This window comes from Lactuca sativa, chromosome 6 (assembly GCF_002870075.4).
Source record: "Lactuca sativa cultivar Salinas chromosome 6, Lsat_Salinas_v11, whole genome shotgun sequence".
NCBI classification, from domain to species: Eukaryota; Viridiplantae; Streptophyta; class Magnoliopsida; order Asterales; family Asteraceae; genus Lactuca; species Lactuca sativa.
The window spans coordinates 151382644-151396332 of NC_056628.2; the positions used below are offsets into that span (position 1 = coordinate 151382644).

General features: G+C 31.3%; 1 protein-coding gene across 2 annotated transcripts; it reads right to left on the minus strand.

Annotated features, from left to right (window-relative positions):
* Positions 1-230: 230 nt before the first annotated feature.
* On the minus strand, positions 231-3478 carry LOC111890859 (COP1-interactive protein 1). 2 transcript variants are annotated; one of them, XM_023886939.3, is made up of 4 exons: positions 3298-3478; positions 3146-3209; positions 1997-2104; positions 231-1917 (listed from the first exon to the last, which is right to left on the minus strand). In XM_023886939.3, exons 3-4 carry the CDS (start codon positions 2088-2090, stop codon positions 533-535), a joined length of 1479 nt encoding a protein of 492 aa, XP_023742707.1. In that variant the 5' UTR covers positions 2091-2104; positions 3146-3209; positions 3298-3478; the 3' UTR covers positions 231-532. The 2 variants fall into 2 exon arrangements, with proteins under 2 accessions (XP_023742707.1, XP_023742709.1); XM_023886941.3 differs by having other exon boundaries at positions 1997-2157.
* Positions 3479-13689: the final 10211 nt, after the last annotated feature.

The following is a 13689-nucleotide window of genomic DNA, read 5'->3' on the forward strand; positions in this document are numbered from 1 at the left end:
GAACGTTACTATTGTATGCATTCAGTGACATCGGTGTTCAATAAGTTTCAAAACTTTCAATGTTATTATGTAATGACTGGATTTTCTCACAAAATACATGAATTGATACTATGTTTGCTTCCGTCTTGCATCACAATCACTCGTCTTTAATCATTTTACTACAACAAGTTATCTGATGAATCATCACAATAATCACAAAATGCACATCCAAACATCCCCACCCAATCCCCAACCCAAATTTTGCTTCTTATTCAAACCATATGCATATCAATACATTAACCTCTAAACAAGCACAAATCAAAAATCAAACAAAAACAAAAACCAAAATGACTTGTGAAACTCTTATACACACTCATCTACTCCAATTTGGTATAACACCAAACAAATAACTTCAACTTCAAACACTCCAAAACCCTCAAAATGCAAACGGTGACTACTTCAAAATCATAACATTTACTTTCTGACATGCGTTCAGGAGCTTCCAGTAGTTCCTAAACGTATGTCAGACAGTAAACATTGCAATACACTTACCTCACCGTCTACTGTTATCCACCACCGGTTTCAAAACTTCTAGAAGACCGTCACACCGGTCACGTTGATAATCACCCCACACACACAACTGCCTTATCGCCTCTCGTTTATCCTCACAAACACACAACATCTCTTCATCTTTCACACAAATCACACCTTCAAGTTCTTTAATCTTCTCATCTTTTTCCAAAATCCTACCCTTAGCATTCTCCAACGAACCACTCAATTCCATTACCCTTTCCTCAACTTTCCCTTTCAAATACTCGTTATTTGACCGATTTACCCTCGCTTGAATCTCAACAGCTTTCACTTCGTTTCTAATCTCGCAAACCCGCGTCATCACATGCCCGAAATCCTCCTCAAATTTTACGGTCAACAAGTCAAACCCTTTTGATGTCTCGTTGACTTTCTCTTGAACTTCCTTTTTCATGAAACTGATTGTTTCGGATAATGTCGACATTTTTTCGATTAGGGTTTTGTTTTGTTGATGAAGCTTTTGTTCTTTTGTTGAGTGATCGTGTTCTGTTTCGTGTAATAGCTGTTCTGTTATGCGAAGCTTTTGATTTGATAACCGGATTTTGACTTCGAGGTTTCTGACTGTTTCGGTCAATGTGTTGACTTCGTCTCCTTTGATTTCAAGATCATTTTTCAGGTCTTCAATGGCTTCTTCAAGTTCATCGACTATCTGTTCTTTTGACCTCACACCATTTTCGATTTCCTCTGTTGTTTCTTCGATTTTCATCTCTAGTCGTTTGATTTCTTCTGATAATTCTGAAACTTTTTGGGATAGAGATTTGTTTTCTGCTTCAGTGGCTTCTAGTTTTTCAATAGCATTTGATTTCTCCTCTTTAATGGCTCTTAATTCTTCTATCGTTTCCATTTTCTCTATGTTGATAGCTTCGATTTTGGAATTGAGGTGTGTTGTTTCAGCTAAAAGTTTGGAATTTTCTTCATGGAATCTATGAGATTGGAGTTTCGAGTCATTAAACATGTTCTCTGTTTCTTGTACCTTGTTTAAAGCAGACTGATATTGTAAATTTAATGCTTCCTTTTCTTCTGTTTCAGCTTTCAGCTTTCGATTCAGTTCTTCAATCTCTCTATTTGCTGCTTCAATTTCTACTTTCAGGCTATCTTCAACCATGTCCAAATTCCCATTTTTATTTGAATCTGAATCTGAATCTGAACTTGATGATGAAGAAGAAGAGTCTTCCTTTTCTTTCTTTGAACGAACTTTCTCCTTCAGTTTTCCAGTGATGTTATCGTAACGTTGATAGATCGATTGATAACGTGTGTGGAATTCCTCGATTAATCCAGTGAGTTTGTTCATATCATCTGGATTTTCATTTTTTAGAAGCTCTAGAATCTTCTCGTAGTTGTCTTCCGTTTCTACAGATTAAAAAAGTAAAGACAATTTAAATAGCAACACATTAGTAAAACAAAAGGAAAGAGATGTAGAGTAAAGTACCTATATTAGTGTCTTTAAGCTCTTCATCTTTGTCAGGATCAATGAGACTTCCAACAATTGACTTAACTCTATTTCTCAAACGATGCTTCCTCATTTTTCTCTTGAAATCTTGAAGAAGAAAATGGAGGTGGGGTTTGTCAACAAGAGAAAATGGTATTCATCTTCAACACAATTGAGTTTGATCCAGAAAAAAGGTCAATCCCACCCAAAAAGAAGTAAGATGTTATGTATAAAGTAATGAATATCCTTGAGGGAAATTAAAGTATAGAATAACAAATATATAGGTTAACAAACTTCAACATACTCTTACAATAAAACTAAAAGTATGACATTTGACCAGAAAAAAGTGATGTTGGTATTTATCTAATTAATGTTTGAAAAGTGGCTATAGGAAAAGCAAAAGGAGGAGGATGTTTTTTTAAATAGTAAGATATTTAAGAGTTTGACAAATGGCCGAAATTTTAGAATTTAAAAAAGGACAGCTAAGAATTTTAATAGTATGATGAAGCTAGAGAGAAAGAAATGACGTTATTTTGTGTAGTTAATAACCGAAAAATTTTAAGGAAACTAAAATTTCAAATTACAGGCATGATCCTTGTTGATCAATGATCTGATACGATTATTTTTTTTGGAAACTATCTGAAAAAGGATCATCAGAAGAACGATCGCAGCAAATTGGGGATTCAAGCCTTTTAACTTTAGAAATGTAAGAAAATCAGATTCAATAGAGAATCGAATTCCAAACTCTGAAGTCTGAAAAGAAATCAACATACAGATAAATTTACTAAGGTAGAATTTGCTTACAACTGATGATTCAAGCTCGTTCACTTCAAAATATGAAAACAAATACAGCAAAATTGAATAAGAAACGATAGGGCTCCAACTGAACTGAACTCAAACAATCAACAAATTCGATTGACACAGAGTTGCAACTTGCAAATTCAGTCACACTCCACTAAAATAGGTGAAGCCAAAAGGTCGAAGATCAAAAGTTTCCAGTTTTGAGAAACGAATTTCAGATAGTAATCAGAGTAAAACACAGAATTTGCTAGATTAACTAGCAGAAAATAAAATTATCGTACAAAACTGAAATTAGTACGAAAATATCAATTAACGATGACGAGGTTCATGAAAATTCGACTGGATTACCTGTGAACTGAAACCGAGCTTGAAAATCTCGAAAATATCAGATCCTACACGGAGCTTGCAGAAACTGAAATTGTGATACAAACTAGGTGATGAAATCAAGTAACAAATTCAAACTAATGATGAAGAAATAGATGTGAAATCAACGGACTTACTGTTGAATTGAACAGTGCTTGAAAAAACTTCCTGAATCTCTGATTCTACATGGAATCAAAGATTCCGATGGATTGAATTGAAGTGCTCCGTCAAGATATTTGCGTATTTGGTGTATGAGAGAGAGAGAGAGAGAGAGAGAGAGAGAGAGAGACTTGAAGCGTTGAGTCTTGAGTCTTGACCCGTCAAAAATCGATAAAATTTCGTTTTTCTATATTACGGTCCAACCATTTTAAATGAATTTAATAAGACCCCTTGGAGATTCAAAATGGTCAATTTATACCCCTATGGTTTGTCATATAAAAACACCAAACATATAGAATGCCAAGTTAGAACTAAATCTAATATATATCATCAATTCAAATAACAAAATGGTGTTGATTTTTTTATAATTATCTAACATATTAAACATGATTTCAAGAAATATATAATCATAATAATATTTTTTTAGGATAAAACCAGTTATAAGGTTATATGCATCAAATTATATTGTCGATTTTTGACTATTTTCTTCGGTTATTTTTTTTTATCTTTATCAATTTTCACATATTATGTTGAAAGATAACCAAAATGAATCATCAATAAGTAAATTGGTCAAAATTACCGACTCTAACAATTGATAATGGATATAATATGTACAATAAAATTAGGCATCTAGGGAAAACATGGCACAACTTGAGAATTAGGGTATGTGAGCAAAAGTAATTAATAGTTGATAACTAGAAGTTGAAGTTTGTAGTTGTTTTTTTAGAAATATTTGTTAAAAATAATATTAAGTTTTTGAAATATATAAAATTACATAAAAAAATTCATTCAAATAAACAACTTCTAGAATTTATAACTTTTTAAACTCTTTATGACTTTTTGAATTGTAAAAAACAATATCATCTTAAAATACCATGAGTCAACATAAACACTTTTAAAAAAAACAACTTATTGACTTGTTGATTTTTTTCCATCACAAAAACTAATCCAAACGTTTTTTTTTCTACCATCTTAAGTCAATAAATCATTTTATCTAAAAGTCATCTTGAGGATTAAAATGAAATCTCAAACACTCTCTTAAGATAATTTGGTAAGGTAAACAAAAATGGATATATTGGATTGCTGGTTGGTTATATACTTATTTATTAAACGTCCATTTATGGTAAATAAGATCTTTTATTTATAACTGTCAATATGTTTTTTCAGGTAATTAAATAAAATAGTGTTTTACTTTGTGAAGTTTTTGTTATCAATAGTGTAAATAAGATTTGATACAATTTCCGGGGAGCTGGATGAAAGTTGCGAACTTGGGTGTGAAGACAAAAATGGTTTTGTCTCGTTTGCAAAAACAAATTTAGACTTCGTACTTCGGAGACTCCAAAGACAGTACTGAGGTGATAGAGCGGCATATTTTAAGGACACGAAATTTCTCCTTCAACTTTAAGATTATTACAATTTTGCCACAGTTATATTTTGAGAAAATCTTTACTTTGGAGAGCGAGGTTAAAGAGTTGGGGGAATTTTGTATCCATGCCATTTAAATATTTAGGTTGTGTTTGGTTGTAGGGGTGTTAAAAAGTTTCGTCTAGCCCCGTTTCCGTGAGGGCCTGTCCTATTTGGAGAAATTTTTTTAAAATAAATCGGGAACGGAGACTGGGGTGGGGGCAAGATTAACCCTAGTTTGAATTTCGGGGGCAGGGCCGGGGGTAAGCAAACCCGTCCCGAAACCCCAATGAGGACCCCGTTAATAAATTACACACACACATATATATATATATATATATATATATATATATATATATATATATATATATATATATATATTAATTATATAAATATAAATTTATAATAAACAATAACATGATTTTGAGCTTCTAAAATTCATCAAAAACATGTTTTTAAGTTGTTAGTATAATGTTTTTAAAATGTCATGACTTTTTTATTTTTAACATGTAAAATTTTGCTATAAATAATTATTTGTTACCTAAAAAATATATTCTTTTAGCCCAAAAAAGGTAGCCCAAAATCAATCGAGGGAGGGGGCGGGGGTAATAAAGGGGATTCGGAGGCAGGGGCGGGGTAGGAAGGCTGAACATTTCGGGGGCAGGGGCGGGGGATGCACTCCCCGTCCCGTTTACCCCCGTTGACATCCCTATTTGGTTGTAGAAAATTTTTCAGTTTTTTAGGAAATTTTTTTAAGAAAACGAAAATTTTGGAAACGCGTTTGGTTCGTTCAGTTTTCCAATATTTTTTAAGAAAATGAAAAGTTTCAATTTTCCAAATTGCATGTAAACTAGAAAAGTGATTTTTATACTTTTTAAAATTTTTAAGATGAAAAATGAAAACTCCACCGGTTCCAACCAAACGCGTTTTTAAAATTTTTGTTGAAAACTGAAAACTCAACTCTATTTTCTGAAAACATTTTCTTAGAAAATAAAAACAGTTTTCCACAGCCAAACACACCCTTAAGTTTTCCAAAAGACAAAATCAACTCTGTAGTTTGCTAAAATTTTCGTTTTCGATTACTAATTTCTTTTTTTGCATTCGGACCATCCTTATAGGTTTTTTTGTTATAATTTTCATCCTTTATCGACATCAAAACACTGTTACACCCTTACTAGAATTTTTTATAATTAAAATTATATCGAAATTTTATTTTAGGCTTGAGTACCACATACCCCCCCCCCCCACCTGCTTGTTCCCATTTATAGCCACGGTCGACTTACTCAAAGCATATCTCTATCTTTTCTAAACTCAAACCTGAAGCCACATCTCCACCTCAATTCCTCTGTTAGAGTCGTCGCTAGAAAACTAAAAGTCTAAACTCGTCGCCACCCTAGGGTCTCCATCTTTTTCGATATTTGTTGATTTGCTGACTGATACGAGGTCAAGACTTCTTTGATCTCTGTTGTTATCCCTCGCCTTCTCACTTTGCCTATTAGAAGCTCCGCCCAAGTGCACGCTGATTTGGGCAATGATTTTCTATATGGGGTTCGATTTGGTTAACACCATCGTTGCCATCAACCTTCTTCTCTTTTCTCTATTCAAAATAAAGGTACACCTAGATATAGACTCCAATTTATGGTTTGTGTTTTTTTTTTAAATTAGATTTAGGCAATGATAAACACTAATGCCTTTTTCTCTTTTTTTTTCCTATTGATTTGCCCTAATTATGAGTAGATTTTGGGTGTTAGTTAATGAGAGTAGTCGTAGAGGTTGGTTTGGTTTGATTACAAGTTTCGATTCTAGTTATGTAGGGTTTGATTTTTATTTTGGTTCATTTTCTTTTGGTTTGGTGGGGTGACCGGGTGAAATAGGAGGATTAGACTAAGGTGCTGTCAGAGTGAAGTTAACTATTGTTGTTAAATGGAGGTTGCCTGATGTGGAGGTGCTGTCGGAGAACCATTCTCTTTCGCTCTACTTAACATCTCTCTTACAAGATCACCGACACCATCAAACAAACATATTTCAAGTCTTCGAAAAAAAAACGCAAATTTTATGTTGTAGGAACCCAAATTAAGGTTTGATTTCTGGTTCGATTTTCAGGTTTTCGAGTATATTATAGTTTGATAATTTTTTGAGGTTCGACTATTATGGTGGTTGGAGATGGCTGATGGTGACCGATGACGGGTGGTGGTAGTGGGAGTGGTAGGATTAGAGCCGGAATGGGAGTGCAAGTGGGTCCCACTTGCTAATAAATTACTTAAGTCATTTTCTTAAAAAAAAATGAAAAAGAAAATATTGAGGGTATTATATTCATTTCCTATTAGACAAGGACTTACACCATAACAAAATCAAAACCTAGGGTCAGTCCAAATGCCAAAAAAATGTTAGGGACCAAATATAAAATTTTGGCAAACCATAAAGATGATTTTAATAATTTGTTATTTTAAAAAAATGTTTTACTTATAACTAATTTTTTTTTACTTTTATTCTTATTATTTGTTATCATAGGTTTCCAAGTTATCTTGCAATGAAGTTCACAAGAAAATTTTTAGAATGACGACATTTTTACATTTTCATCTTTAACTTTGGCAGCTAACTAGTCTTATTCGCTGTGTTCTTTGCCACACCATCATAATTTAAAAAACCCGAGTTTTTTCTGCCATCATTACAATCTCTCTGCCACTATCATCTTGTAACATACCACCACAATCTTTCTCTGGCAACCACTATCTTTCTCCAACATCGTGTTTTGCCATTATCTTTCTCCAGATACCGTCATCTCCGATGAAAAGCTTTGGCTACCCCACGATCACCCACCGACCACTGTTACCTTCTCCGATGAAAATTACATATGTAGTTCCATATTACACACGGAGTGAATTAGAACAATATGTGGTTCCCAATATGGTTTATCCCACAAAAAACTTTGTTGTCATCACTACCCAATCTACCATTTGTGGATCTCGAACCCACCTCCATTCTTATACCATTCTTGAACCAATGATTTATGTGCAATGAAAGATAATGAAAGCAAACTACTCCATTAAATCTACCATTGGTGGTTTAAGGTTTTGATTCCCAATGGAAAAGGATGAAATCAGACGAACTCACCTTTTCCCTTATTCCATTATGTTTAAGGTTTTAAATTCAACATTTGATTTGAGCATCATGGGGTGTTTCTCTACCATTTAATTTTGATTTGAGGTTAGGATTTAATATGTTTCAAAAAAAATTATAGGATTGTTTTGATTTGAAGTTGAGATATCATTGGTGCTGTTGGTTGTTGGTTGTAGTGATGGTGATGAGGAAGGGGTGAGACCCATTTATATTAATATTCCGAGAATGATTGTTTGACCGTGAAGGGTGAGAATAGTGGTTTGATTATGAAAGGATAACAAGCTAGCATGACAATACATGTTAATCATTAAGCCAATATTGAAAGAAAACCGTCTCCTTTATTGGTATATTTATGTTATGTTAGAGAGCAGAGATAATGTATATGTTAGGCTCAAGGGTGTTGTGCGGGGGACGAAATCGCACCCGGAGACACTATATTGACACTGCAGTTTCCCTGCCGTAGGGAGGCGGTGAGGGGTGGCTGCCCTGCCCTCTCTCTCCTGTTATGATTTTTTTTCCGGTTTTTTAATATTTATAAAATTATATATATATATATATATATATATATATATATATATATATATATATATATATATATATATTAAAAATTTATAAAAATTATATTAAAGTTCATGATTTTTAATCCTTACAAAACGAGTATAGCATTTGTATAAAATATATTTAAAAAAAATTATTGAAAGAGTGAAAGGTGATAATTTTCTGTCTTTTGGTGAGTGAAAGCTGATGTGATACTCAAAAAAGTAAATGGTGAAGGATGAGTATACACTCTCTGAGTACGCCCTCCGATCTTAATAACACCTATTGTAGTTGTATTGTAATATCTTAGTGGTCCTGAACCTATCTTTGGGTTGTTTATATACGCTGGTTACATTAAGAATTTGTCTAGTTTATATAAAGGTTTGTTGAATTTTCGATAAATATGATCGTTCGCGGCCACAATTGAAACACATATTGAGCTATCTTTTGGAGGACCCAAATTGAGGTCCAACGAGATAGGTGCTACACCTAAACCTACAACCAGTCAACAACAACAATTATTCACATAACTCCCCACCTCCTCCATTGATACTTCTATTTCTTAACTACTTTGTACAACCACCCCTAGTAAATTGAAGGACCAAATTATATAGTAAAACGGAATTATACTATAATTTTTGTTATTGTTTTCAAACATAAAATAGAATTTGTTGTGTTATTTTACTTACCCCGTTTGACTTAAATTTCCAACTATAAATCCATGAAAACAACTACTATAATGTTGTCTGCTTCAAATTCTTTTTTAAACATCTTATTATCAAACTTAATTACAAAACCAAAGTCAAGCAAACCACCTAAATTAGAGATATAAACTTTAATTATTGTTTTAGCTTTATGTATGATTTTATTATTATTATTATTATTATTTATTTATTTATTTATTTATTTTTTATTATTATTATTATTATTAATTTTTTTTTTTTTTTTGGGGGGGGGGGGGGGGGGGGGGGGGTTGGTTAAATTGAATAATGTAAATGGTTTTGATTCTAAAGTGCTTGAAGAAGACAAGAAGTTGAAGGATACTACCCTAAAATTGGTATTTTGTTGGTTTAATGTTAAATTGTAAAGTTAGATGCTCCATACATAACTAATATAACAAAACACTTTATTTTATGAATGGAAACGAAAACAGAAAATGAATATCGAGAATATCCATAAATTATACTATGCCACATGAACGATTTTGTAATTTGGTTGAATTATTATTAATCAAGCTTTAAAGAAAAGGAAGAAGAATGCAATTCTAGTAACAACGCAAGGACTATTTTTGATAAACGAAAACATTTCTAAAAGGACTATTTTTGATAAACGGAAACCATTTTAAAAGACAAAATTGCAAGAATGGTCCCTGTGGTATGTCAAAACTAGCATGTTTGGAACAAAATGGTTTGGACTAGCATTTACATCCAAAAGTTTCATTTTCTTGCAAGTTTGGTCTAATTTAGTTTAAATTTTTTTGTAAAGACAATTTTGCCCTTATTATTTAATTTTTCATTTTTGTTTTATTACCAGTAACTAAAAAACAATTAAAAATAAAATACTCTCTCTCTCTCTCTCTCTCTCTCTCTCTTTTATCGATTTTGTTCAGTTTATTAAATTAAGTTTACAAATATTCCAGAATCTAAACATACACACATACACAGTTACACATATATCAATATTAATTTGATTTAAACAAAGAAAACAAAGCTCAATCTCATTAGTTGTGAAGTCGATTAAAACTAAAAACATACACACACAAATATGAATATGAATCTCAAGAACACTTAGAACATCACATTCACAAACCCATAAATCATTCACGAAATCATTTTTTCTGATCTGATGAACTGCCATTCACCACCACCTGAATCAACATCAAAAAATATTTCAAATAAACCTAACAACAACAATTGAGATATAAGAAGAAGAAGGAAAGAAACATAACAAACACAACAATAAAAATTTTAAAACCATAGATCACGATTTCAGTTGTTTTCTCCGGCAGATTCACTCAAACACAGCTACTAGACGAACAAAGTTGGGGATTTCTGGCCCTTTTAGAAAGAGAAGGTTAGGAGAGAGATGAACAATCGATGAAATCCATAAGGAAAGTTATGGCTCTAGAAACCGCCGCCTGAAGCACAACCACCACTGCCACCTGAACAGTCGATGAAATCCATAAGGTAATATAACAAAAATGAAAAATTAAAAATAAGGGCAAAATCGTCTTTACAAAAAAATTCAAACCAAATTGGACCAAACTTGTAAGAAAATGAAACTTTTAAACCATTGATTCTAGCCCAAACCTTTTTGGCCTAAACATTCTAGTTTGAAATACCATAGGGAATATTCTTGTAATTTTGTCTTTCCAAAATAAAAGACATGAAAAAATGACAATGACAAAAGTTAGAGTAAATTAGATAAATAATCCTTATGATTTGTTCAAATTTATATTTTCAATCAAACTTTCAGAAATTTGATAGGTTGTAACTTTTTTTAAGTGCATATAATTTGGCCTATATATCCCTTATTTTTTTTATTTTTAATATTTCTTAATTATATATATATATATATATATATATATATATATATATATATATATATATATATATATAGAGAGAGAGAGAGAGAGAGAGAGAGTTATGTTCATATATAACCTATAAATATTGTGTGAATGTATGGCTAATTCTAGATCAATCATTTAATATGGTAATTATGAAATTTTGTTAATTAAGTTATTTATTATCTAATATAAATTCCTTATAAATATGGTAACTTATTTGTGATTTCCTATAACTATGGTATTAGGTAACTACACGTCGGCCAAACTTTTACCGCCATCAATCCTTCTCAAACCCTTGAATCGTCATCACACACAATCGTCGATGCCCCTGCTTCGCAATCTTCTATTCACTAGGTGTATTTCAAGATAAGTTTAATTGAATTTATGGTTTAATTTAATTTAGGTTTAATGTGTTTTCTGTTTAATAGATTTTGGGGTTTAATTCGATTTTGGGTTAACATTTTTATGTTTAATTTGATGTATGGTTCAATGTTTTTGTTGTTTATTGAAGAGGCATGACGTTATGTGTGGAGGTTACTAGGTTACTAAAGGCCCATGTCTGTTTTATAGTTAACTGGAGCGAGTCTATTCCATGGTTGTTGTTACCTGGTTATTGGTGATGCTTAGTTTTGATTATGCTATTTAAAGTGTAGCAATTGAATGAGAATGATTCATTTAATAACCCAAAAAACAAGAACCCATCAAATTCAACAAATAGGCATAATAAATTTATTAAAAACTTTCCAATTGAGTAGTCTTCTGTCACCAATTTTAAGTAACAAGTATGTAGTATTTCTTTTTCTTCATTTTTTTTCTTCTTTGATAAATCTTTTTCCTGGTGTGATTATTAAGTTTTAGTTCAAGTTTAATCTTCACATTGTTTAATGCTCAAAATCCATTTCGCAAAGACCGTGATATGCCTTTTTTTTTTTTTATAGATTCAAACATTGAATAGTTTAATATTAAGATTTCACCACCTGGTCTTTTTTATTGAGATTTTATTGTTATTGTTTATTACTCTACCTTAGATATTTGATTTTATTTCATTTGGAAAGAATTGCTAGATTTTTTAATTATATCACAATAATAATTGATTCATGATTTTTTTTTCATATTTAGTATTTTTTTTTCATTCTTAATGAATCTTATCACATTCTTGTATAACATATTTAATTTTTTATATTTTTTTCACCACCTTACAAGAATTTTGTGACATTTTTTTTTTAAATATGCTAAATTTCTTATAATTCCAGTATGCTAGAATTTTTGTTAATATCAAAAGAACTTTTATTTTTGTGATTTTGTTTCTTATATATGGTATTTTTTTTTATCTCATTCTTAAAGAATGTATCACATTCTTGTAGAATATACAATTTATAATATTATTTTTTCAACAATTTTTACTGATAGTGGATGTAACATTGTTTTAATTTTTTTTTCATGCAGAAGAATGGAAGGCATAATAAAAACTAATTCTTGAATGGAAGATATAAGAACGAAATAAAGAAGACTGAATGGATTTGAAATGTTATTTTTCAAAAATGTTAATTTGTATTGTTAATTCTTTATTTGAAATTTCTCTGGATTTTTGGTTTGTATCCCTTAATAAATGCATTTTCCTAATTTGTTATTAAACAAAATGCCAAATACGTTGTTTTAATAAATGAAAGATTAATTTTTCCCAGTTAATTACCATCATGCCATTGTTATCTTAACCATCTATTCTTTTAATTTAAAGGACCAAAATTAGTCATACATTCACACAATAGTTGTGATTCGTATTTAATCCTAGCCCTATATATATATATATATATATATATATATATATATATATATATATATATATATATATATATATATATATATATATATATTAAAGGGACCAACCAACCTTGACCCGCCGTTATCTTTGCAACTATTGTCTATATCTATATGAATATAACAATTAACAACTTAAATAAACCATAAGTATAAATTGAGGTGATGGTGGTCTTCAGTTGAACTTCGGTTTTGGTTGTGGGTAATTGTGAGGATGTGTTTTAACTTTGGTGGAATCAAGCATAAGTGGTAGCCTTATGAATAATCGTGAGACGGTGATTTGGAATTCAACTCCAATTTTGGTCTTAGTTTGATGATGGTATGAAATTCAACTTCGATTTGAATTGGTGTTATGTTCGTTTGGAGTGGAGATGTAAAATAGATGGTCTATGGTGGGCCTTGGTTATACGACATGTGTTGGGAGATGGGTACTGAGGAGATAATGATATTAAATGGACAGCGATGGTGACATGTTGTTAGAGAGAGAGAGAGTGAGAGAGAGATGATACAATTGTCTTTAATAACAGTTTTGGGAGGAAAGTAAGAATTATGTAAACAACTTGGGGCCAGCCTACTTGACTAACAAGATGTTTAGTAAGATGTTTTTAACAAAGAGATGATAGGTTAAATCCCAGATATATGCTAATTCGCCGTTTTAAAAAATAAAAAAAAAAAAAGAATTAGGTTTGAGGTTTTATTTATTTGGTCCTATAATTGTTTTAGCTTTATGTTTGATTTTTGGGGGGTTATGGTCATTGTAAAGTTTTTATTGATTTGGCGGTTCTAGAAAAAAATATAACCACACGAACTGTCCATATTGTGTTTATAAAATTTGGACTGAAATTGTAAATTTAATCAAAGTTTGAGTATTATTTCTGTAATTTACTCTAAAAAGTTATGCTTGTTCTTCAGAAACTGAAAAAAA